This window comes from Pithys albifrons, chromosome 7 (assembly GCF_047495875.1).
Source record: "Pithys albifrons albifrons isolate INPA30051 chromosome 7, PitAlb_v1, whole genome shotgun sequence".
Lineage (NCBI taxonomy): Eukaryota > Metazoa > Chordata > Aves > Passeriformes > Thamnophilidae > Pithys > Pithys albifrons.
In genome coordinates, this window is record NC_092464.1 from 47,818,982 (window position 1) to 47,845,031 (window position 26,050).

General features: G+C 41.7%; 1 protein-coding gene across 4 annotated transcripts in view; it reads right to left on the reverse strand.

The window, feature by feature from the left end:
* AOAH (acyloxyacyl hydrolase) overlaps positions 1-26,050 on the reverse strand; it is a 79,620-nt gene that overhangs the window by 11,500 nt on the left and 42,070 nt on the right. For all 4 annotated transcript variants that reach the window (XM_071561413.1, XM_071561416.1, XM_071561414.1 and 1 more), the window contains 7 exons: positions 25,358-25,452; positions 17,606-17,697; positions 15,196-15,278; positions 8,498-8,534; positions 7,461-7,535; positions 2,845-3,017; positions 69-127 (listed from right to left, as the gene is read on the reverse strand). In XM_071561413.1, the coding sequence (XP_071417514.1) occupies positions 69-127; positions 2,845-3,017; positions 7,461-7,535; positions 8,498-8,534; positions 15,196-15,278; positions 17,606-17,697; positions 25,358-25,452 (614 nt within the window). The remainder of the gene's footprint in view (positions 1-68; positions 128-2,844; positions 3,018-7,460; positions 7,536-8,497; positions 8,535-15,195; positions 15,279-17,605; positions 17,698-25,357; positions 25,453-26,050) is intronic.

Here is a 26,050-nt window from a genome sequence, read left to right on the forward strand (position 1 = left end):
TGGAGAGAGCAGCTTCAGCAGGGGGACAAGAGGATAAGGGACTAGTAAACTATAGCTGTACACCTTACCTGGAGGCAGTCAAGGAAAGAATAAATTTGGCTGTATGTGACATCCCTGTTCAGCTGCCCTGCAAAACAGAGAGAGGGAGACTTCATGTGCCTGATTGTCAAATGTAATTTCATTTTGCAGGTCTGTGCTTTCCCATGCATTACATCCCTGGGTGGGGAGAGGCACTCCAGGAGCACCACCCCACTCCCCACTCCCAGGTTACCCTCCCAGCACCAGAGCTGGGGTGCAACAGAGGTGGCACCAAGGCATCCTTCCCACTAAGGTGCCCATGTCCTCCACAGCATGCAGAGATGCTTTTGTCTTCTCCTGCATCCCTTTCCCGCCTTTCATAGGTGATTTGTCTTGCATGTGGGGTTAGTCATCACAGCCTGTGCCAATCTCCAAAGTGTGTGACTGATATTTTTTCCATTAATATGTCTTTCACCTGCCAAGGAAATGCAGGGTTTGCAAAGTAGAAGGATGCCTGTGTACGCTCACATTTACCTCACAGAGGTTAGCCTTAAAAGGGAGAAACAATTTTGTTGTCATGGAGGGAAGTGGATATGTTTGTGTGGGTGAGCAAATTCAAGCACCAAGCCAAACACTCAGCTGACATTCCCTAAAATCTACTGTGCTATGCAGTAGCCTGGCTTGTTGAGAAAATTCTCCATTTTCTCCATCTTTTTGCTTCTTCGGTAGCTACAACTAAGTTGGGAATTACATGGCCACTCAGTTGTCTGAGTTTGTAGCGCACTGATCATTCTGTCAGGCTTTGATATTTTTGTAGTGCTGAAATATGAAATTTTTGTTGTTGTTTTAGGAAATGCAAAGTATCATCTCTCCCAGGTTAAATGGGCTCCTCAGATTGCTTTACAGTAGCTCCCTGATGCAAATGTGATTCCTGCCTGTCACACAGCTGCCCATCATCCAGCAGCAGTACCAGCTGCACAGGGACCAAATGAGTGTGAGTTCAAAGACCTAGTGTCACTCCTGAATATTAGGAATGCCCCAGACCCCTGTAGCCTGAAGCACCAGGCCTTCAGATGGGCTATGAGAGGTACCACGGATCTGGGAGAAAGCCAGACTGGTGTCTGGTCATGCCTGACTGGCAGCCAAATGGGGAAACCAGCTCACAGCGCATCAGAGAATCTGCCAGAAGGGATCCCTTGCTGCAAAACGTGTTGCTTAGGATTAATTGGGTCCCTCCAAGGCAAATCAGTCTCTCTGAAAAATTCCTAACTGATTCTGTACTTAATCACTCCTGATTTGGCTGGTGCCAAAAAATACTATGTGCTGTCTCTGATAATTAGATATCCAGTAGAGGAACCATTCCTGTGATAAACATGCACTCAAGGAAAGAAATGGGTTTATGAGACAAAAAAATAATTATCATAAGTTTTCTCTGCCCCAAAAGAGGCAAGAGGTTTTCCTTTTTCCCCCCTTTATTTTTTTTTCCCCCCCATTGGTAGCAGTATAGCGCTTTTAAGAGAAAAATACAAGGTATCAGGAATAGAAAGGGGAAAGACATGGGCTGGCCCACTGGCAATGACTGGGGAAGCTTGGGGAAGCCACAGCAGAGAGTCTGATGACAGGTGTGGTTGCCAAAACATCTGCATTTGTAATCTACCATTTTAATGATGTAATTTAGCTTCTCTCTATCTTTGCTGATAAGATGAAAAGAACTCCCCACTTGTCAGATGTAAAAGAGATTCTTTTACACAAATACAAATAAGTATCTGCTTTAGGTCTAACATTTGGCAGTGGAATGTCCATCTTTTACACACTCTCGACTGAACCCAAGGGAACTTGCTTCAACTGTTTGCATAAAAACTTCCTTTGCTCCCTGAATAAAGTATTTCACATTCTTTATCTACTGCGAGGTGGTATGAACTTGTAGAGAAGGGATTCTGCAACAAGCTTACAAGCTTCCCCACTCCACAACCTCCTGCAACCCCAGGGAAATGTTTCCACACTCTCCCTAGAGGCACAGCTATCAGACTAACCAAGGATGGATGTCACAGTTCAGTGCAAACAAATGCAACCCCCTGAGATGACATTGCTCCTTGCTGCTTGGCACAGGATGAAGCCAAGGAGTGAGTGATCTGCTAATGGTCAGGTGCATGGTTTCATTCAGACCCTGAAATGACAAGCTCCCAAAGGCAGCCTCCAAAACTTTGGAAAAAATGCCCCAAAACACTTTATGGCAAGTACACTCTGAGGGAATGCCCCCAAAGATGCCTGCACATGGTGTGAGGTTTCACTTGTCACACCTATAGGTAGTGTAGGAGGTGGCAGGCATCCAGCTGGAATAATTATTTCTCTAATATATAACCAGTCTTTTGCAACTCCCTGACTTAATTTTGTGTCCTGGGCCGCATCCAATTTTACCACAACATCCACCACTTAGTGAATGGAGTTGTTAACTAAGTGTCTGGCTCCATCTGTAACAACCACCAGGATTAAGTTCAGGCAGGCTGGCCATGATTTGGGCCAAGTCTGAGGCAGAACAGCTTGTTCCCACATCCACAGCATGTGTTGAGCCTGGTTTGGAGCTGAGTGGGTCTGGCTGTGGGGAAACCGGGCAGGATAGGGATCTGCCCTGTCCTGCAGTGGGGATGGTAGGAGCTGTCATTCCTCCTTCTGCTGCACAGCCAATATCTGACTCATATTTCTTGGATTTCCACCACTCTGTCAGGTTTGCTAAAAATTCACAATAGATTCATAGATTGTTTAGGGAGAGAAGACAACATGGGCAGGTAGATAACCAGCAGGAACCCTGCAACACCTTATATTTACCTAGAGGATGATATCTGTCATGCAGGTTGTCCCAGAGGAAGCGACCATCTACCAAGCCTGTTAGAATCACATGGCTGCCATTTGGGAGACGAGAGTCCAGGTATCGCAGAGCTTGCACCACATTGGAGAGCATTTCTTTGGGGGTAGTCATGTGGGCCAGTGTGTCACGGTTCCTAAAGAAGAAGGTGACAACAGTACATTGTGTCAGGCAATACCATGGCCCCAAAAAGGCACCTGCAACTGTGTCATTTGCTTTTCTTGTTGCGCTTCCACATTCAGTCAGCTAAATAAAACCTTATAAAAATTATGCAATGTGTTTTGGTCTCTCATTGTTATTGCCAAAATCAGATGTGATACAGAAACTTCCCTCTTGGTGTAATCTGTCTCTCTGCTAAAAACAGATGCATCCCTTTTTTATAGAGTGGACACCTGTTGTGTGCTAACCCCAGTGGGTAGCTAAGCATCATATAGTTGCTAACTCATTTACCCCTTCTCCACCCAGTGAGACAAGGGAAGAAGAGAGAGTAAAAGGAAGAAAATTTGGGGGTCAAGATAAAAAACCAAACCAAACTAGTTATTGTTCAATAAGTGAAGAAAAAGTAGAGGGAGAGAGGAGCAAGCAAAGAAAATGATGCAAAGACAATCCCTCATCACCTCCCATGAGTAGGCCAATACCCAGCCAGCTGCTGAGAAAAAGATGGTTAACCTCCCCTAAAATACACTCTTCTCCCTTCACATGGGTGGGAATGACATAGCATTGCATGGACTATCCCTTCAGCCCATTTGTGTCATTGTCCCAGTTGTGACCCCTCCCAGCCTCTTCTGCATCCCCAATTTATTCACTGAGGGGTCAGAGTGAGGAACAGGTAGGGCCCTGAGGCTGTGCAAACACTGCTCAGCCACACCTAAAACATCACTGTGTTATTAGCATTGTTTTTGTCAAAAGATCTAAACCACAGCAACATAGGAGCTGCTATGAAAAAAATTAACTCCATCCTAACCAGGCCTAGCACACTTTCATAAAGAATAAAGCCTTAGATCTCCTACTGGAATTATTTTATAGTTTGCAAATGAGTTAGTCTTTATTTACAGTGCAGAGAGGCAATCAAAGCCATGAAGCAGACTATGACTACACATTTTGTGGCTCACTGTCAGGCATGAACCTCTTCAAGCCAGAGTCCCAGGCTCAGGTTTATCCTTCCCTTCCTGCATTTAGCTGTAAATGCTGCAGGAGTGGTGGAGGGGGAGAGAAATTAAATCCTGAAGTTGAAATACGTTTCAATTTATATAAGACAAACAAGAAAGCAAAACCGCCCCAGGCTGCCTAGAGAACACTGCTCTAGTAGTGTTATTAAAACAACCACTTTATTACAGAAAAAGTATTCAGCCACTTTTCCCTCTGAGAGCTATCACCACGCTCTCAAGGTGCACGTGTTTGTAACAGGGGCTGAAAGCAAGGGGGTGAACACAGCCCTGAGAAGGCAGTTCCATCCCAGCAAGGGAGGATCCATGAGTCTCTGGTATGGGGAGGGATCCCAGCTCCACGAGAACCCATTCTGGCAACTCTGCCTGGCAGGCAGAGCAGGGCCCACTCTGGGTAAAAGTCTCTCTTTGTCTGGAGATGTTCCATTTCTCTCCCTCTGAAAGAAGAGTCAGTGGGATGGAAAGGGCACCATTGTATGTTTCCAAAAAACCCGGGCAGTCCAGGTTGGCATGGGCTCTTTTGGGGCACACAAAGCAAAGCTTTTATAAGAGCCCCCAGCCATAGCAGCAAGGGGACCATAGTTGGGATTTGGAGCACATCAGCATCTGTGGCTGTGCATGGCATGGACCAAGCACCTTGGGAAACAGGCTCTTGTCACAGTTTTCATTCTGTCTTAGTGGTGAGGCTCAGCTGACTGAGCAGTTCAGACTGAAAGCCTCAGCTGCTGCTGAGAAGATGACTGCATTGCTCAAGGAGGACAGAGGATGTCCTTCCAAGCAGGAAGGTTGCACTAATGTCCACCCTCCTTGTTTTTATGGTTCCCGCACTTCCTCCTCATAGACTTATAGGGAAGCAATCATCTTAGCAGCCAGGAGGTTCCCTCCATGTCCTTTCCATGTGAAAGTCCTTTAATCTTTTTTCATGGCTTCCCATGGGTAAGAGAAAGGCAACCCTGATGCATGAAGTGCCAGGCAAGCTGCTGGGGAATCTGGTCAGATTCCCTGAGAGTGAACACCATAGAAAACAGGAGTTTTCCAAAGCATTGTTGTTCTGTCTCAAGGCATTAGATACATTTGGGCTCAGATGGGGGCAGTGGTTGCTGTGTCCTGTGTGGGAGAACCAAGTTCCCTAACAAGGATTTGGGATTATTCAGTGAGCTGCATTTTGCACACAAAACAGTAATTGGGCAAGTTTGCTGGACAGAAGTTTATCTTAATGCAGCATGTGTTGCTGAAACATTTGAGACTTTCTGGTTAGGAAGAACTGAGAAACAGCATTAAGATTCAGGTTTATCCTTGTGACAGCCACCCAAGCAAGCAGTTTGAGATAAGGCTGTGGTTTTGCCCTGAAATTACTTCATTTTGCCTACAGGTGTTGCAGCATTTGATTTCAAAATACTGCTCTGATGCAAGGCCTCCACTGCAAGTAAACATGTCAGTGTAAGCTGAAATTAATATGATATTCATAATTCTGCTTTCTCTTGTCATACTCTGTTGAAGTCATGCAGATATTTCAGTGCATTTCTTCACATTTCCTTTCTGTGCCAGGCTATAAAATTAAAACCAAGTGAGAAGAAAGCAATTTTATGGGCACATTAGATTTGGGCACTGCCATAAGGACTTCAAGGAGAGCATCAGGGCCTGTTATGGTACCATCACCTCATCTTCCTAGGGGGCAGCAGCCCAGGAGACCCTCTGCCCACCTGGGACCTCTGGAAGCTGATGTTGGCCCTGGTTCGTTGTGTCAGAGCAGAGCAAGCAGATGTTTATGTTAGGATTCCCACTGCATTGGATCAGAGTAGCTTAGGGAGCACTCCTTGACCCTCACAACTCACAATTACACAGTAAGATCCTTGGATGTGCACACAGCTCCTGTATGTCTTAACACCATGGGTACTCTAGCTCTGCACACGAACTTCAGCAAAGGTGCTTTTTTCTTTTATTTTTGGGTGGGGGTTTGGGGAGGATGGAAAAGTGGGCAGAGAGAAGAGAGGGCTTTATCACCCTGGTGGTGGATGTAATGATACCTCCATAAGCTTCTCAGTAAACAGCTCCCCTGGACAGTCTTGTCAGCAAGTAGCAAGAAGCCTGTGACTGCTTTTCCCACTCAGTCAGAACATAGTGGCATTACTTTAAAGGACTTGTGCATCCTACTCCTAACATGAGTGGGCTGCAGAGGGAAAATTTTATAGTTTTGGGCAGGGGTGCAGAGAGAACATGAGCACCAGAGGGTGATGGTTTCATGGAAGCTTGTTTCTGTGTGTAGCCTGTGTGTGGCTAGGGCAATGGTGATGTCAGGAAAGGACCTAAAGGGTGACTACCTTATGGTAGCATTTCTGCCCTGGCTTAGGGCTTCCAGGTGCTGCAGTGTCAAACAAAGTCCTGTCTGTCCTGGATAACAACACCTGACAAGCAAAGTTTCAAGCCCTGAACTGCCTGTTAAGTGAAGTTTTAGCATACCAAGCCTTGGCCAAGTCTGACAGCCTGCACAATAGCTCCAACTTCATTATACAACCTGCAGGTGAGACTTTTCAAAAGCTTTAGAAGGAAACTTAGCTGAATGTGTGGTATTTCTTAAAATGAGTGTTTTGAAAGTAGCCATGTAGATCAGATTTATTTCTTCCACATACAAGAAAAGCTGAAGATTGATCATGGTGAAAATAATGTTGCACTAGCAACAGCAATCAGACCTTCTGCACAACCAAAACTGCAGTATGGCTTCGCTGCAAGGTGTTTCCTGCCTTCCCACTACCTGGAGGAAAGGAAGCATCCAACTAGTGACCTCTTGGTGTCCCCATGAGCATTGTTAATGGCTAATGCCACCAGAACTATTAGTTTTGAAAGCTTCAGTTCATTCTCCTGCAGAGCTTATGACGTGAGTAAAGCCAGAAAGACAAAACACCTCATCAGGAGAGCACAGCAAAGACTACAGGCAGTGTGCAGCAGAGGCAGGGTGAAAATGGACCTCGACAGGGAACTATGTTGTCATTCCTCAGAAGTGATAAAGCAGTCATGTTCTCCCTCCTGACAGGAAGTGACACGCTGGGTAAGACTGATGTACATGGTTTTAAACTTTTTTCCCCTGTCCCTCCTGTTGTTATTATTCATTTCCTCTGCTAAGTTAGAAGTGATTACCTCAGACATTGCCATTGGGCACTTTATGACTGACTTATAAAAGAAAGAAAGAAAGACAAGCTCTGAATGAGGACTGGAAGTGCCTATGACAAATACAGGTAGGGCAACAACCAGTATTTTCAGCAGGAAATTAAGAAAGAAGGACATACCAAAAGCAAAGGAAAAATGCCATCATGGAGAAGTGCAAAGCAATGGGACACAAATATCCAAGCAGTCAGCAGTACTCTAAAGAAGTCAAGTTTATGCTACTATAAAAGTACATTTAGTTTACACCTTACCCATTGCAGACATCATTCCCAATTGTAGCATAGATAACTATGGCTGGATTGTCCAACAGCTGGTTTCTGGCCAAGCTAAAAGATAAATATGCATCTATATTAATGTGGAAATACACGCTCAGTGTCTGAATCACACACTGTGCTTGTGTGAGATGACATTTGGAAGTAGTATGGTTGGACATGGCCAATGCTGAAATGACTATGCCCCTATGTTTGGGAGAGGGTTTTTTTTGTTGGGTCATTGGTTTGGTTTTTTTCACTATAGTTTTGTATTTTAGTAAAGTGTCTTAAATACAGGTTTTTTCACATCTCCTTTTTGCCCTTAATGAACCTGCCTTTTTCACTGCTTTTCCTGCTGGCTCTCCATTTTCTTTGTATTATTCAGGAGCCAAACCAGGCAGTTTCATTTTGCGGAAAAGACATGAATCAAAATGGGAACTTTTTAATGAGACATGGGAGAGGAAGACTATGTTTGGCTGACAACTAAGACTTGAACTCAAGGTCAAATCAGAATGCGGTTTGAAGCTCAGTGCCAGAGGGCAAGGATCTTTCTTACTTATTTTCCAGAGAGGAGAACAATAAATCCCTTAGGATGCAAACTAAAGCAAGCTAAATCAAACCCAGCTGACCCACAGCCCACCAAAATTCATCTGAAAAGGAGAGTTGCTGCCTCTCATTATCCAGTAGCCACTCAGTTATATCCATATGGAGATAACAGTGGACCTACCTGTGTATATATATGTTGCTACACACAATTAAGGGGACACAAAGCACAGATTTATGGAAAGGCTTAGTCTCTTCCCTGCAATCACTGGAAATGTCCCATTGTCTTGACTGAGCCAAGTTCAAGGCCCTGGAGATGTTGACATCCACACTTTAAAACAGGGTGTTTTTTTTCTGTTGAGTAATGATTATGTCAGAGAAGAAACAGCCAGCACCTCAGAGCACAGTGGTCTAGGGAAGCTGTGTTTTTTAGAATACTTGTGGATAATTAATTCCTTACAGTGCATAGCATTTGAATCCCATTAAACACTTACCTTTTTATTAAATCGAGGAGGTTTCCAGAAGAACCACCTGATCACACATAGTGGGAATAAGAAAAACAGTACAACATTGTTATAGTGATAAAAATTCCACCCCAAAGTGCAACCCCCAACTTCATTGCATATTTCCAAGAAAGTAGAAGAATTTAAAATAAAAATGGAACAAGAAGCCATCTCTATAACATTTTTAGGTGCTGGCATTAAGAAATAAAGCTGTATCCAGGGTCCTGCTGCCTCTTACCTGTGTCACACACTTCAGATTTTAGAAAATCAAATACTTTTAAGTACTGGGTTGTTTTGATCTGGCTTTTAATCCAGATCTGGCAGCTTCTTGCCATCTGTTGAACATAGTAGTCTCTTGTAAACCAGCCAACCTGACTTGTCAACAGTTGATCTACTTTTAACTTCCCCTATAAATTGCAAAGGGAACTGTTCTCACTCTTCTGAGAGTAAATGTCTCACAGCTATGGCACATTGGGACTGATTCAGGTCCTAAACATAGGCATCGAGTGCCATTTTTTGACATCCTAGACTATCCAAGACACCTGCAGCCGGGCTGGCAGATACATCACAGGATGCATGAGAGATTGTACACTTCTGGAGAAGCAGCTGGAAGTGGGAAAGGTACTGTAAAGCACCTTAAATAGCTGTAGACACCAATGTTTGGGTTTCTGCATTGCTCTCCCCACAAGTGTCACATTTACAAAACAGTATTTAACCAGCTGGACTCCTCACAAGAAGTTCTGCATTTCAATGACAATTCATTCAAAGGATTGGATGCAAAACTTTCCTCCTTGAGGAAAAGAGCTGTCTACATCCTAGCATCTGGGAGCATCTGTAATCCTTCATTTATGTTTTGAATGAGAAAAGCATTCCCATTTAATAAAGCTTTTATGCATTAAACTTACTATCAGATGTTTAAGGGCTGTGCATATACATCCCAACCATCCCCAGAACACAAATCAAACTCCATCACCTGCAGTGTAAGAGTGTTAGCAAACAAGGAGCCAAAAAGACTGTATGCTTTGTTCAAGATGAGACTAATGCTGTGATTGCAAGATGCTTACCTCACAGCAATGTACAGAAACATGAACTTCAGAGAAGTAGGCCCTACAGGTAGTACTTGCTTTTATTTTGTAGTATTATCACTCTGTCCTCTTTTCTCGTCCCTTCTCCTCTTGTATTACAGTCCCTCTATTCTCAGCTCAGCTCTTCCCTGGTCTTTCTCTTCTCTTTTCTGCATTATGCCTCTGAAGCTTGCTTTGAGTAGCAAATCCTGTCCTCCCTGCAGCTCTTGAGGGAAAACTTGTGGACAGAACATCATTAAATCCCTGCTGGATTGGTATGGGGGAAAGATCTAAGAGATAACCCCCTAAGGTAGCAATAATACACTCTGCATTTTAATAGTGGTGCCTTTGTTATTATCACTCACAGTGATGGCAACCACATATATCAAGGAATCCTTTATGTTTTAAGTAATCCAGTTCTTCCAAACTAAAAATGAGTATATCTCTCTGCTGCTTCTTTCCTGAGGGTAGCTGATTCATTCAAAAATACAGCCCTTCTGTTGAGAAGCTCTTTTCAGCGGAATAAGAGCCCCACAAAATCCTTAGAAAATATAGCTTGGAACATAATTATCAACAGTTGGTTTTTTTTTTTTTGTTTTTTTTTTTTTTGTTTAATAGCCCTTCTTTCAGATAGAGTTGAACACCCTCTGTTAAAGCCATTCTGTAACATGGCTCCCCAGACTGGGGCTGCAGTTCCAGCACAAATAAACTGGTGAGACTTCTAGAAATTAAAAAGGTATTTGTGAAAAAAAGCAATAAGCTGTTCTCGGGTATATATTATCTCCACAAGCATAGGTAGTTCTAAGCAGCTCTGTAGAAAGCATTAGCACAGTTACAAATCAAAACATCAAGGAAATGAAGGGGTATTTTAGCAAATAGTTTTCATGGGTAAATTCAGTCTTCAAGGAAGCTTTTGTGACATGAGATACAATCTGGGATGAAAACATTCAAGAGAGAAAAAGAGATGAGGCAGAGCAGTTACCCTTACACTGTTGAATGACCTGGAAGACATCCCTGGATCTCTCCCATCTCCCTCTCTGTTGCTTTCCAAACATTTTCACACCAGTGGGGTTTCTAGTTTTGGTTGAGGAATCAAGGTTGGGCTTCCTTCTGCTTGTGAGCAACCTCAAATTTCATAAATCTTGGAATACTTGAGATGCACTTCTGTATTTCCTTGCTCTTAAACCCTGAATGGCTGACAAGGACAGCACTAATGTGCACTGAAAGAGCCTTGGTCCAGATAGTACCAAAAGTGCTGCATGGACAAAAGGCCTTATTGACTTCTAATCTTTTGCTCCCTTATGTTGTAAAAGCAATTGGAAATATAACAGTGCAAAGAAAAAGGTATGTGGTTTTCCCTAAATGCACTCCAGGCAGACTAGAATTTCCAGGACAGATTAAGAAAAAAATAGGAATTATTATTTCTTAACTGACTTTGAATCCAATATGCAATAACTGGTGCTTAATGGCTCAGTGACCCATAACGTCTTTAAAAGGACTAATTTTGTGGTCAAAAGCAAGAATTCCAAAAAGACAGATCAAACTACAAATGGCAAAGGAACATACAATACCCATGCTTTGAAATAGCCTACATTATCCAAGTATTCCCTTTTCCTGTATTCATCTAACACTATTTAAAAGTATTTTAGCAACTGATTTCACTGTCAGGTTGCTTCTATCAAAACAAGGGATCTTCAACAAGTGCAGGAGAAGATTTAGAAGAACTTCCTCGCCTGAGCATTCACACCAAACCCTCACACCCAGACATCCCACTGGCTCAATAAAAATCTAGAAATGGCACATGGTTTACAAACTTGTGTGAAGTTGCTGGAAGAAAACACAATAAAACCATACAGAAAATCGTGAACCAAAAAAAATTATCTGCAGAAAACTGTTTAGCAAGCCACTTTGATGGAAAACATTGATTAGGACTGTGAGGAGCTTGTTGAGAAACCACAAGTTGTACTTCCACAGCAGTGGTGGAATAGGACAGATTTGTTATGAATTAATAACTTATATCTCATATACCAAGCCTTTTGTGGGATGCCTGGTGAGCAAAACTGGTCATCCAAAATGAATGTCAATAATTCTAATGTGAGTATATTCACAAGTCACGGGTAACAGAACTGAGGGGCACCCTCCCTGGTCCTGGCTGAACATCCTGCCCTGCAGCCAGATGCAGAGGAGGGAAGGGTCCACCACCTCCACAGGATAACGGAATTTCTTAAGAAAGGAAAGGCAGAAATCCCACTAGCACAGAGGCTGGGAAAGCCTATCTCCAGGGTGAAGATTCATGACCTGAGAAGGGCAATGGGGGAAAGACCCTCCATGCTGAGGTCTGACACTGCGCTGGTGCTTTTTTAGAGGAGTTGAACAGGAACATTGTCCTTAGTTCCTGACTTGGCTTGTCATCCCTGGGCTCTAGCTCTTGGCTGCACATCTTCCCCACCACCATCTCTAGTGACTCATCCTCTCATTGCATACCTGTGGGGCTGTGAAGCATCATTTTCAGAGGAAGGTTTAGTTGTCCCAGGTGAGGTTAGGTCAGGCTGGTGGCCAGCTTTTTGCTTTATTGACACTGAGAGTGGCTATTTAAATCCTCCCCGTCAGGGAAACTATTAAGCTAAATGAGGCAGTAAAAGTGAACCTTTACAGTGTAGTGTCAGTGCAATGATTTAGAGAAGACACGTAGGGAAGATATCCTGAGATTTTTACCTCACTTGTAAGTTTTTCCCCTTTTTAAAATTCCTTTTTCAATTTTCTTCAGAGTCTTTTGCCCTGTCATAGGCTCAGCTCTTTTTATATCCTGCAGATGTCTGCAGTGTAAGTAGAAAGGAGATATGGGGAGAGAAAATGAGCAATGCACACAGTGAGAGATTATTTAAAGAAAAAAATCTGAGGGAATTGGGAAAAGGAAATGCAGGAAGTACCACCCCCATTAATAAAAGGAGGACAGAACAAGGTAATTAGTGTACCAGGTACTGAGATGAAATGGATAGAAGTGAGAACCATTGACACCTAGTTATCCATGACCTTCTATTTTGGCCCTTTTTTTCATTGTCTCATGAGAAAGCACATCTGGGGGACTGCAAGAGCCATCAGCTTTAGTGTCCTGCAACTTACAGGCAAGACAGTCAGAAACACCTAACTGATGACACTAAACACATTGTAAAACACTTTCACAGATGACTTGAAGCCTTAGGAGCACCATGTGTGCCCCAGGAAGGAGGAAGGCATATGAGAGGCATTGCCAGTGGCACTGGTGCTGGCACCAGAATGCAATTTTTAAGGTAAAAATGCCCACCTGAGCCTGCAAGCGATTCTTGCATCATGCTACCTGTCTGTGCAACCTCTTCTGTCTGATAAGATCACAGAGTCATTAGAGTTGGAAGGAACCTCTGGAGATCATCCAGGCCAACCCCCTTTCCAAGGCAGGGTCACCTTGAGCAGGTAACACAGGAACCTGTTCAGGTGGGTTTGGAATATCTCCAGAGAGGGACACTCCATGACCTCACTGGACAGCCTCCTACAGTCCTCTGCCAGCCTCCATGGGAAGCAGTTCTTCCTTCTGATGAGGTGGAACTTCTTGTGTCCTATTTATGGCCATTACTCCTTGTCCTAACACTGGGCACCACTGAAGAGAGTCTGGCACCATCTGCTTGACACCTGCCTTTGAGATACTTATAGGTATCTATTTGTCAGAGGTAGGGGCTGAGGCAAACCCTTTCTGATCCTAAATCTTGCAGGAAAATTCCAAACATTTAACAGGTTTCTATGTAGCTCTTGTGGTAGCAGTACTCCTCACTTGCAGCCAACATGAGTCATCTGTTGGAGAGGAAGAGCTTTCCATAAAGCCAAATTATCTACCCAAGGAGAATAAATTTTCTGAGGATTCTGCAGCCAGTTTTCTGAAGCATGAAAATTAATTAAATACAATGGAAACACAAAGGGATAATCATAGCATAATCAAGTGTCTTTTAAACCTGCTGCTGGGAACATCACCTATTACAAGACATAAAAGCTAACATCATATACCTCAGTTTCTGAGGAAGAGTGCTGTTACCCCTTCATACCACCTCTTTGACTCAGGGTTTCTTGTTTGCCCTCATTCCTCTATTCTGATGGTTATTCTAGGTTTTCACTCCTTCATAGTAATCTTTCTTTAAAATTCCCTCTCCAAACAGAGGTAGGATTAATGAAAACCCAAGTTCTTGTACCAGAACTATCCTGCCATTTAAACCCTTCTTCCCATTCTGTGGTGTTTATGCCTCAAAGAGATTCAAAACCATAATGCCTTTTAATTTTTGCTTTGCTCAAATGCCAAGGTGTCTTATCATCCCTTCAGAAGTCTCCACTGCCCTAATCCTCCGCAAAGTCCTTCTCTGTATCTATACCTGCCAAAGTCAATCCTCCTGAGACAAAGGGGACCAAATTCTGAGGTCTTATCAGTGTCTTGTATGAGGAAGGACTGTCTCCCTGTCTCTAGAGAAAATGCCATCCATGGTGCATCTTGCAACCTCCTTAGTCTCTTTCCAGTTGATCCTGCACTCCTGAGGGTTTCTTGGAATTTCCGTTTGGACTTCAGTGCCTCTGTCCCTCCACCACCTCTGGTTGATGAGCCACTAATTTACAGCCAAAGCTCACCATGTGTTCTGTCATCCATATTTCGTGCAGTTGTATATACTGCAATTTCTGTCACTGCTGTTCCCAAGCTCATCTAAATTATTCCTGTGTAAGGATGAGTCCTGCTCTAGGATGGTAAATACTTTGCAATTTTGCATCATTCACAGAAGCTGTCAAGTGTGCACCCTGGTCTTTGCTCTAAGGTCACCACTCCAAATGTTAAGCTGCATTAGCCTCAGGAGTGATGCACAAGGGACACAGAATCTCTCTCAAACCTGCTGCTCTTCCCTGCTTATCTGTTTCTCTACCCATCTCATTTCTTGTATTAATCTTACTCTTCTTCACTGCACACTGAGATACTATGCAAAACACTTTCCTCAGTTCTAGGTAGATCAGGTCTTCTGCATATTTATATGCATACATATATATGGGAATGTAGAAATAAGGTGTTATGCCCACCTCACAAAATCATTGATTAAAATATAACAGAGATTTTTCCCGCCTTTGTCTCATCAGTGTTAAATTTTTTTGTGTCCTTGATTACTTATTTAACATCTGTTCTAAGAGTAGATAAGAGAAGTGCCATTGACCTCTCCAGTTTTGCAGGAGGATCTCTGCTTGTTTGTCTCCAAAGAATGTCTCGGGATGTCACAGACACCTTGCTATGACACTGATGACTGTTCTGTGCCCACTCTGCTGGCCGGTGTGGCCATCCTGCAAGTCCCCTGGGCTACCGTGGGGTGCAGCATAAGGGTCTTCCAGCATTCTCTGCAGGAGTACAGAGCAGAGGGGTGCAAGCAAGTGTGGACCATACCACAGCCTCTGGAGCCAGAAGAAAAGGTGCTGAGTTAAGTAGGTGCTGTTCTCTACTTTTTCCATAAGAAATACATGCAAGGGGTTTCTCTTTGTTTCTGAAAGATGTTCAGTAATGAAGCATCAAGTATCAGCACATGCAATGTTAAAGGAAAATAAACAGACCGAAAACGAAAAAAGTTAACATACCATTTTGGGAAATATTCTGTAAGTCTCTGTGATTGCAGCGATTTCTCTTGCGCAAACGTAGATACAGAGAGTCTGTCCAGCCTCTGAAATAAATTGAGAAAATGCAAACTGTTAAGCTCATATAATATTGATGAAAATACAGTTGGTATTAAAAATGAAGCATGCTCTTGTCTCTGAACAACTCAGTACCCCAGTTATGTATATACTTCTATTTTACCATATCTCTCTTTTTGTGGTCATAAATCTTTTCAATCTTGAACAGAGTCGCCTAAAATAAAGCCAAGATATCTTCTTAGAAACTATAAATCAATGGAGAGTTTCTTTGACATCGTTCCATCCAGCAACAATGCTTTTATCCTAGTCTTTCAGAGAATGTGTTTAAAAACCTTCTTGTTATACATCATTTATCAAAACAATCCTGTTGATTGTTCAGAAATTGACTTTTTGATTGGTTGTTATGGAAGAGTAAGTAAAAGAGAGGAAATATTGGCAGGGAAATAATTTCTCAACACCATAAATCTTGGACAGATTAATCTGAAAACAGGTTATGCTTGATTGTGATTAGTTCTCTCCTTTGCACTATTCAGAAAATTCAAAAAGCAAATGAAAAGGATAACAGCCCAAAGGTTGATGAGAAGACCAAGCATCTAGTCACAAGCACATGGTCATCTCTATATGGGCTACTCATTTTGTGTTTGAACTGAGAAACCATAAGAATCAGATAACTTAAATATCATGGCTTAAGAACAATAAACTTGGATAAATACAAAGATACAGAGGAAAATGATGAGTTTTAAACTAGGAATAAAAAGAAACAACCTGTGTAGAAAAATGTGGTAAATCAGCCAGTCACCATTCAATGGGCTACACAAGAAATGCTTGACCTCTTTGGTTTTCTGCACAGCAGGCAGGCAGAGGAAGAGAAGGAAAAACACCTTCTCACTCAGAGGCTATTAGTTAAAAAGTGAAGTCGCTGCTCGCCTATCAGGGAGTGGCAAAGATGGGCATGGACTGCACCAGTTTGTATCTCTGCTTGGGAGGGTTCAAAGTAATTGGGATTCTCCCACTGCACATTGCCAGCCAGTCTTCACCACACTTACTGTGCTGTGGGATTTTGAGCTGCTGCTCTTCAAGATACCTTGAAGTCCCAAAAAATTATTTGGGTTTTATTTCTTTTAGGAGTGAAAGAGATTAAAAGCTGAACACTGGACCAAGTCTTGTCAGTGGCAAGTTCAGGGGCAGTGCTAAGGTCTGATCACTTGTGAACTTCAGATTCTTTGGAGCCCAGACAAATGCTTTGTATTGAGTGCCTGGAGCTTGTAATAGATTTTTAAAGGTCAGTTTTGCTATTGGTCTGATAGAGGAGCCTGCACGGATGTTCCTTGTTGGCTTGTCAAGTAATAAACCCTCTTAAAGCAGACACTGTGTGAATGTAGCTGAGGTTGGGAGCCTGGATCTTTCACAAGGAGAAAAAGGAAGCAAAAACTGTATGGTGCAACAGATATTTTTCCTGAAAAAGAATATAATTCTGCCAACATTTTATTCTGTTGGTAGAGAGCCTTTTTAGGCTTGACTCATGCGTGGTTTGGCATTCAACAGTATTCCTGACCTATCTTAGACATATAAAACAAAAATTGTCTGAAACTCAGGTCTAACCAGGCACTGTTAATGATTGTATCCTACAGTTCTGTCAGGACTCAAAGGCCTCTTAATGCTGGCCCAATTGGTGATTAATAAAATTAAGATTTTTTTTGTTTGTTTTAAATTTCACAGTTAAAACTATAGGCAATTCAAGATGTTTTGTGTTTGGGCTTTATTTTTCTTCCCTTCTGGCAGAGATTTCTATTCTTACATCCTTCCTCATCCACATGAGCCAAACTAACACAGCAAATTAGGTCACAGACTCTTCCAAATTCTTCTTTTACTATTTCACTCTAAATGTGTTAAAAAACAATGTGGAAGGGCAGGAGAAAACTTTCCCCCAAAAAGGAAACACCATGAAATAACCCTGGGGTCACCACTTATTCCACTGTTTCAGCAGCGAAAAGGAAACATGAGGAAGAGGGAAAGAAAAAAAAAATAAGAAAAGGGAAATGCTCATTTTTATTAGTTTCGGCAATGCTACTCTTTTCCTTTTCCCAGAATTCTGTAAAAAACAAGCTTATTTTCTATTTCTTTGGGGTTTATCTCCTAGATTTCAATCTGAACAGTTCTAAAACCTACTCTGAATTTCAGGAACACCCGCTTATATACATAAAAGATTTTTTAAAACCCCTAAGTCCAGTGTCAATCTTGATTTTAGAAAGAGCAGAAGCAGAGCTGGATAGCATTTTTATCTTTCCTTTAAAGCATTGTTTTGTGGGGTTTTTTCTTGCTATGACTTGGCCACCCTCCCTGTCTGCTGGCTTACCCAATGGTGGAGTTCAGAAATCCAGTGATCTCTGAGAACTGAGGCCAGTCAAGCTCATCACTGAAAGCCATTGGGAGATTAGCAAATGATTTCTGAAACAGAAATATTTTAAGTCAACACAGTTTGACCCTCACAGACAAAAAAATCCTTTTAGCAAATCTGAACACTTCTTAGCTGGAGCTTTAGCCAGACAGCAGCAATTGTAAGTACAGCCAGTAGCGGTAATTATGTACCCATATGCTTAGAAAGTTGACTCTTGTAAGACAGGCATATCAAGAGATGGAGGAAAGAAAAGCAGGAGAGATATCTGAATTGCAACTCCTGGCACCCTTTAAGTCTGGAAGAATCCAAAACTCTTCCTAATGTGGAGCATGTACTGCAGGTGCAGACCATCAAGGCAGCAGCTCTTTGCTACAGCATCCATTCTGTCCAAAGGTGGATCAACCTTGGACTCAAGAAGAGATGACAGTGTAATGTTCCCAGAGCATATGGCAGAGGTAAAATGTCAAATTTACTCAAAGCTCCCCTGTCATCTCCAGCAGGATGAGCTGCAAGCATCCAGTCCCCTAAAAACCTCTGCCTGGTCCTCACTGCAGATTTTGGGGATAGCACTAAAGCAAGAGAGTCAGAAAGGCCCCTCAGCATGGAAGAGACCAGGGAGAAAAATACATTGTCTGACATAACCTTCCTGAGAGATACATGCATCCTTTACTTCTCTCTGCTTTTGCCCATATTAGTCTCCAGTGCTCTTTTAAAGCGACAGCCTCTGTGAAAGCCTCTACAGATGCAAGCCATGTTGCACATCCAAAACAGAGTGTCCTGTTCCTTTCCAATTTGATTTCTGACCAACTCCAAAATCATGAAAGGTTAGAAAAATACCCTTGATAAATTTTGCCACCTAAGAAGGATGAGATCATGGAGTAAATTTCCAGTGTCTCCTAGTCTGGGATTGCTTGCAAAGACAAATGTATAAATCCAGTGTGCTCATATGGGAAAAACTGCTGATGAAAAAGGTAATAACCAAAAGAAGGTCAAAACATAAAATCAGAGAACTTACAGGCTGGTTTAATCAATATAATTTATTAACTTCATTTTCTCTCCAAGCAATTGTGGGGTTTCCTTAAGTCCTCACTGCTATAAACAACAAGCAGGTGGATAATTCTTTATCCTGGAGGGTCAGAGGTAACTGAGCAGCCACAGAAGAGCTAAATCTTGTGGTCCCCATCGAGTTCTCATTCCCAGAAAATAATAGATTAGGTGAATGGGAGCTGTACTTGAGTAAATGGGTTGAGTCTGTGCCTATGGGTTTTGACCGTAAGAGGAGGAAAGCCGAGTAAAGGGGGGTTGTGGGGGAACAAATCCTGAAGCCAAGCTCTGAGCAGTCTAATGCACAGCAGATGCCAGTTTAAAGCATGTAACAGCCCATTTGACCTACTTACAGTAGATCTGCATTAGTTACCAAGGTGAAAATGGGCCTGTCTTAATTATCTTTCAGTTTGTTCTCTCCTTCTCTCTCACGTACATATGTGTCTTTGTGTATATGTGCATATACATGTATATAAAACAATTCTTAGTTTTTAGGGCCGGAGGGAATTTCAAATCTTCCTTCTTCAAATATATCAGTTTTCTGTGCAAACAAGCACTTAATCCAAGGGCACAGCTATGAGCAGAAGCAGAGGGATACTGTATGGCTTAGCCATTTGCAATATTTCCCTCCTCATAGCTTTGCGTTAAAGGCAACAGAAAAAGTCACTTAGCATAGAAAAAAACCTGCAGAAATGATCTCTCTTATAAGTCACAGCATATGAGAGTATAAAAAGAGATAAAGAATATTAAATATTTTTAAAACAAATCCTTCTATGACCAATTCTCTCATTTCCTGTTGGTACTCCAAAACAACATCTTCATTGGACAATTCCCAATAATCTTTAATTGCCTGGGTTTTTTTCCCCTGCAAACTTAGTTCAAATATGAATTAGCCAAAACCTAATTGAGTTGCAAATTGGTTTGGAAAGGAACATTTGAGCTCAAAATTATAGTTGCATTTGAAAACTGTACATACATTTAGCATTGATGCTGTTCCAACAAAGCACTTAGGGCCAGACTTTTGAAGATATTTCAGGTCCAAAGGGTGAAGATGAGTTGTTAATGGAAATTTCAGAAGAATTCTAGACCTTAAACTCTACAGCAGTGTAGTTTGGAAAGTACGGCCTGACAGACTGTGTTTCTCTTCGTCTTAGATGCAAATGTGTCCCACTCTGGAGGTGACACTATGTTGACCTTTAGCATAAAACTCTTTTGAGCACAGCCTTGTTTAAATACCATTCTCTAGACTATTCTGGCTGAGAAACCTACTTCAGCCTACGCATCAGATTTTAGCAGACAATCAGGAGAAAGTTATTCCAGTCTAGCTTCAAATGCCATATTTTAGCTTTAAAGCCTTGAATGCTCTTGATGGGTCTCATTTCAATGGATGTCCTCACCTCCTAGATGTGTCCTGCCTTGAAATTCGGGGCAGCCAAAGCCATGGCTGATGCTAAATGCACACATGCCAAGCTGTGATTAAATGGAAGAAGGTTCAGTGTTGCTATGGCAAGAGATTTTCAAAGTTAGAACACAAAAGGACACTGGAAACCTAACACTTCCACAAACCTTTAGAAATATTAGTCCTGAAAATCCTGAAATCATTGAAATATCCCTTAACTTCAAGGAAAATTAGGTATTTCATTTTATAATGACTTCAATAGTGTTCAAATCCTCATGATAGTAGTAACTACCACAGACAACTTTTTTATTCTAAATATACACATAAGAAAACCTTAGAGCTCTTGAGAAACAAAAAAATATATCTTTTAAAAAAGCATTAATAGCATTTCTATCTGTAAAGCTGCAAGGGTCAGAGGTTTAAGATTAGCAAAACTATTACCTTATTTCCCACAAAATGCAGCAACTTAGTCATCACAATACAAACTTGCCTTCATTTCACTGCATTTAGAGGGAAGCTAGAGAATGCTTTTAATAAGAATTTCACACATCAAGATCCTGTTTTTTACATTGGTGCAACGAAAAATAAAAAGGGAAGTTAGTGGGATAAGGGTTAAGGGTTCAGGACATTCTGAATTCACATTTTAAGAAATTATGAATTCTACTAAGACGAAATAAATAGTATGAAACATTTACTTTAATGAAGTCCAAGAACCCCCTGAGTTTGCAAGCAAATAGATATTTACTGGACTATGGATAAATGCAGGTTTATTTTCCCTTTATTCAGCATGAAATAGAGATCCCACAGTTTTAAAATGCATCTTTCTAGAAAGGGTATTATTTCCAGCACATTTATAAATATATAGTGCTTTTATCTCAATATAAAATTGTCTCTAAAATGATAAACAAAAGTTGCTTCTATTCCAGATATATACCAGAAAAATGCTGCATTTAGTAGCTATTTGGAAGTCAATTGTAAGCAGATGGACAGAGCAGCAGGAGCACAATATCCATTGCTAGACACACCAGTGTTTTCAACATTAGCTTTCCACAAAACCCATCCACCTCCAAAAAAACCTCATCAGTATTTCTTCTGCTTTACTAAACCTCATAAAGTGCAACCTCATTTTTAATGTCTGAATTTTCAGGTCAGAGGAATGAACATTCAGCTCAATTCTTGTTGAATCTTTTAAAAGAAAAGTCTGGCAAACCCAGAAGCTATAGACAAGCAAAAAGCTGAAATAAAGTTGACTCATCCCCTTCTTACAGCTGTATAATTCTCTTCCTCTAAGGTATGTGTGACTCCCCCTAGTGCTACACAGGGAAGGGTGGGGGTTTTTTGTTGGTTTTTTGTTTGTTTGTTTGGTGTTTTTTGATTGTTTGTTTAACTGGAAAAATAACATGCCTACAAGTTTCAAAGATGTGCCCACCTTGTAATGGATATTTTTCACAACAAGCAATGTCTCCATATGTTCTTTGTGGGAAGAACATTCTCTGGGAGGGATGATAACTGTATTTGTGCCTGAGTCCTAGGTAAAGGCTTTGGAAATAACAGTGGAAGACATGACTCCCCACTGATATAGTATGTGCCTCAAGCTTGGTGACAGACCAAGTGGGTGCCTGGGGCTGCATCACTGTGGGCACGCTGGTGGTGCTCAGGTCCTTGCAGGATTTTGCCCCTCAAACCACCCTTCAGTGTGGGTACAGAAATATGATTCAGGTCTCCATATTTGGTCAGGTTAAAGAAAATAAAGACCAGAAGTCACTAGAGGACTTGATATGGGAAAAGTGAATGATACAACTTGACGCATTCCATGACATGGGGCATGTAACTAAAGCATGTCCCCTTGTCCTGGGTTACACTGCAGGTTATTACCCTGCAAGGCCACTGCTAAGGGGGCAATGTGTTCCTAATTAGATCAGGAAGTCCAGAATCCAGCACATAACATCTTCCCAACAATGATCTTCAAGTCAATGGCACAAACATATGAATTCCAAAGCCCAAATACTCATCAATCCTGGGTGATCACCATCCAGCTACCCAAACAACATCCTGAGCCTGCTTCAGTGAGGAAATTCCTCATTCTTTTTCTTCCCTTACTCATCAAACCTCTCCTTTGCATGGTAGACTATGTGCAGCATAATCAGAGAAAACAACCATTCTGCAGAGCCTCTTGATGACATTTTCAGCATCTTTCCTGAAGAATTTTTTCTGCACCTAATTAGTTTTAAAACACGAACTAACAGCTGCCACTGGTGTGGTGTTGATTAACAGGTGGGTTCACAACATTGTTATCAAGTGTAAATTTTACTTTACAATTGCATATGTAAATGTGTAAAAGGATAAATATAAATAAGAAATATGTGAAATATATGAAGCATATTAAATGGATGTGTAAAAGTATAGAAAAACATTAAAGTATTAAAATACTACGTTGAATAAATCTGAATTAACAGGCACACAACCTTTTCCCCCTACACATGATAAAAAACCTGGACAGGACAGGGGCAAGGAAGTCCTATTTGGAATCTCATAGAGGTTTGAGATTCCATTGAAATGGAAATTAAAGCTTTGAACTGACTCTAATATTGACTGTAGATAAAATCATTTGGTAAACTAATATTTTTATGTGTCTTATTAAAGAAATTTTCGCAGAATCAAAGCAAAGTGTCTTGAGTTTGACAGCACAGGGGAACCACAGATACACGAAGCTAATGCCTTTTCCTTTCTCTCCAAGCCCTAACTTCAAATTCTTGCTGTCATCCCAGATTAAAGATGTTTTCTGCGAGATTAGTACATAGACTCTCTGCACTGTGTCTGGTCAGAAAACCATTTCTGGATGTGGTTAGAAAATCTCCTTGAGGAAAGCCTTGCACTGAATAAGCACTGAAGTCCATTAATTTGTTAATTAAACCTACAAACGAGGGATATTTGCCAGTGGCATTTAATACAACACATCAAGAGACAACAGTATTGCACCTTCACAACCCCAAGGCAGTTGAATTGCTGCTATTGACATTCTACCCAGAGAAAGCAAGACAGAAAGGACAAGCAAGAAAAGTCTGAATCAGCTCAGAAATATTTTTGCTATCACTTTTGTGATCAAGTGACAACCTTCCTATTCAAGGTGAACTTCAAATTGAATAACATTTTACCTTTGCTAGAGTTTAATCACAGATAATAGTTTTTTTAATATGACTGAGCTATCTATGTCTCTGCATAATATTTAACTGCTGTGTTTTTGTCAGATTGGTAGGTAAACTTGCAAATATTATGCTGTGCCCCTGTCAGAGGTCTGTCTCACACTGCCCAGCTCAGGGTACCCAGCATCTGAAGGTACACAGGTTTATCTATACTATCCTCTTTTACCTTCCTCTGCGAGTTCCAGTAAGTGGTATTTTAATCCATCCCTTTCTGGAACTGGCTTGAGGTGGCATGGGGTCTGCATGTGAAATCCAGGCTTCTTTTATACTCTACTCATATATTGTATTTAGCTTCTCCAATTCCAATTCCTCCAATTCCTTTTATTTTACATGCCATCACGGGAGTGACTACAAAAGGCCAATGAGGGAACACATCTCTCTTTGCCCTTCTTGCTGCAGTGCAAGGCATCAGTTCTAACATGGAGGCACCCCTTCTGCAAAGAAAAGTAGCCCACTTCTCCCTTTCCAAGCAGTCCTTGACTTTCCCCACACTCTGGTCAGAAGGAAAAGCATGTGTTCATTGGGCCTTACACAGAGAGCACCACTTCTCTTCCCATCTAAGTTGTTCTACACCCATCAGACAGTAACAAGGAGCCACCAAAACTCACTTTGTAATCTGCACTCTAGCTCCCAACCTTGAAGCTTCTACCTTGTCATGCTTTACCAGGCCTTGACCCATCCAGCTAGTGGACCAAGCTTCAAGTGGGAAAAATGATTTGTAAATCTTCATTACAGCGATAATAAAATGCTGACAGAGTCTAAAACTGTGCTTGCCTACATGGCTCTGCCACCAGCATTACTGCTAGAACCATCATCACCACCAGTATTATTATCATCTTTATTAGATGAGATAATCTTAATTATCATTAGTGTTAATTTATTATGTTCCTCATCAGCTCTGTCATCAGTGTCATTCATCTAATCACTACTCATAAGCATTTAACAAAGAAAAACAACTGTTAATCTGCAACATTTAAATCAGCACTGAGAGCAAAAGTGGAAAAATACACGTAACTCTCAGACCTCCCACAGCACTGTGACTACCAACATTTTGGAATAAGAATTATTCTTCAGAAAATGTTCACATCCTTCTACAAAGGCCAACAGAGGAGTAGCAGGGTTTCACCAGGAAAGGTGGGCAATGATGATCTATCTGCTCAGCCCTGTGAAAAAGGCTCTTGAGCAGAGAAGGACAAGGCACTAGAGAGGAGCGACAAGATTTCAGGATAGAAAACAACAGTGAAGGTCAGAAGCATACCTGCACATTTATCTCCACCCCACGACTGCAGTTTGCTGGAATGATATTTTCTTCCCAAATATTTCATTACATGACAGTGAACTGCAACAGCCCAAGCTCAACATAATTCACAGACAGCTGCATTTTGTTGTTTGAAAATGGGATATGATGGGATACCACCCAGAGATAAACATCAGTGTGGTAGCAATCTTTGACGGTCACAGAAACTCTTCCCTTAAGGACAAGTCTATTATAAATCCCTGGATGACCCTCAAACACCTGCTGATGTATTTGTTCAACAAGCCTCAAAGCCTAAAAACTGGAGTTACCAAATCTATTTCACATATGCCATAGATGAGGGACAACAACCCAGGGCATGGAATTTCATAGCCAGATGACTAAAACAGAAGTTCCCAGACTGTCAGCAGGGTCACTTCTGCAACCTTGCACAGCAAGGAGCCATACCAACAAGCCTGCTAATGGCAGGACTGATCCCACAGACAGCGCAGGTCTCCTCAAGTCGCAGGCATGTGCATGGAAAGCCAGATGTCCTGGTTTGTGTCTCTGCCACAGCACTGGGCCACTGCAGCCAAACTCTTGCCTGACCCAATTGCACAGATGTCAGAGGAGCAGCAGTAGCACAGTGCTGTGTTTATCTTCAAAAGAGCAGATGTGGGAGGAGACTGATACACGTGAAACATAACTATAAATTTCAGTGCAATGAAGCATTTTGCACTTGTTTCCCATTGGCAACCTGCAGCACAAGGAAGAAAGTAAATGGCAACCAGCAGCATAGTGGTTTTGGCAACCTGAATGTGATTCCTCACCGCTGACATCTGTGTGACGGTCATCCACTCAGGAGGGATGTGGAAGTGAGCACCAGCCGAGTCTCCCAACAGCACGACCCCTTTCGAGTCTGCACCTAATTGATGCATTTCATTAGTCACATGAGCAGAAGCAGCAAACTGAAATGGAGCATGGAGAGCAAAGCTTAAAGAGGAACAGCATTGGCAGCTGATGGAGTCACAGGGTGACTGCTACACCCCTCTTTATGGGGCTTAAATGTTCAGACCCTGGGAAAGGATTTTCTCTCCATCTGCAGTAAAAATTGTCTAGTAGGCATTTGCCATCGACCCTAGAGAAACAACTGGGGACTGGGCATGAAAAACAGGGAGATGTCTTGCTAATCAGAAAAAATCCTAGCTGTATTCAAATTGTATGTTATTTCAGCAGAGGTTCTGCTGCGCAGCCAATGTTTATTTTTACTATCCATAGAATACGCATTAAAAAGTACTTAAACATTTAGGGAAATCGGATTACTCAGAAAATTGCTCAAAGCTCCTTATTACAGAGCTGTGTGGTGGATGTGCTACTCATATGAGTATTTCTGCTAGAACAATCTGTCTGGTTTATCATTAATGTCACTTAGCAATTTTAGATTGCTTTTCATCTAAAAATGTTGAGAAGTCTTGCCAGGCAATGGTTCATTCCCAGGATATTAATTTAAATAGTAAGGTGAG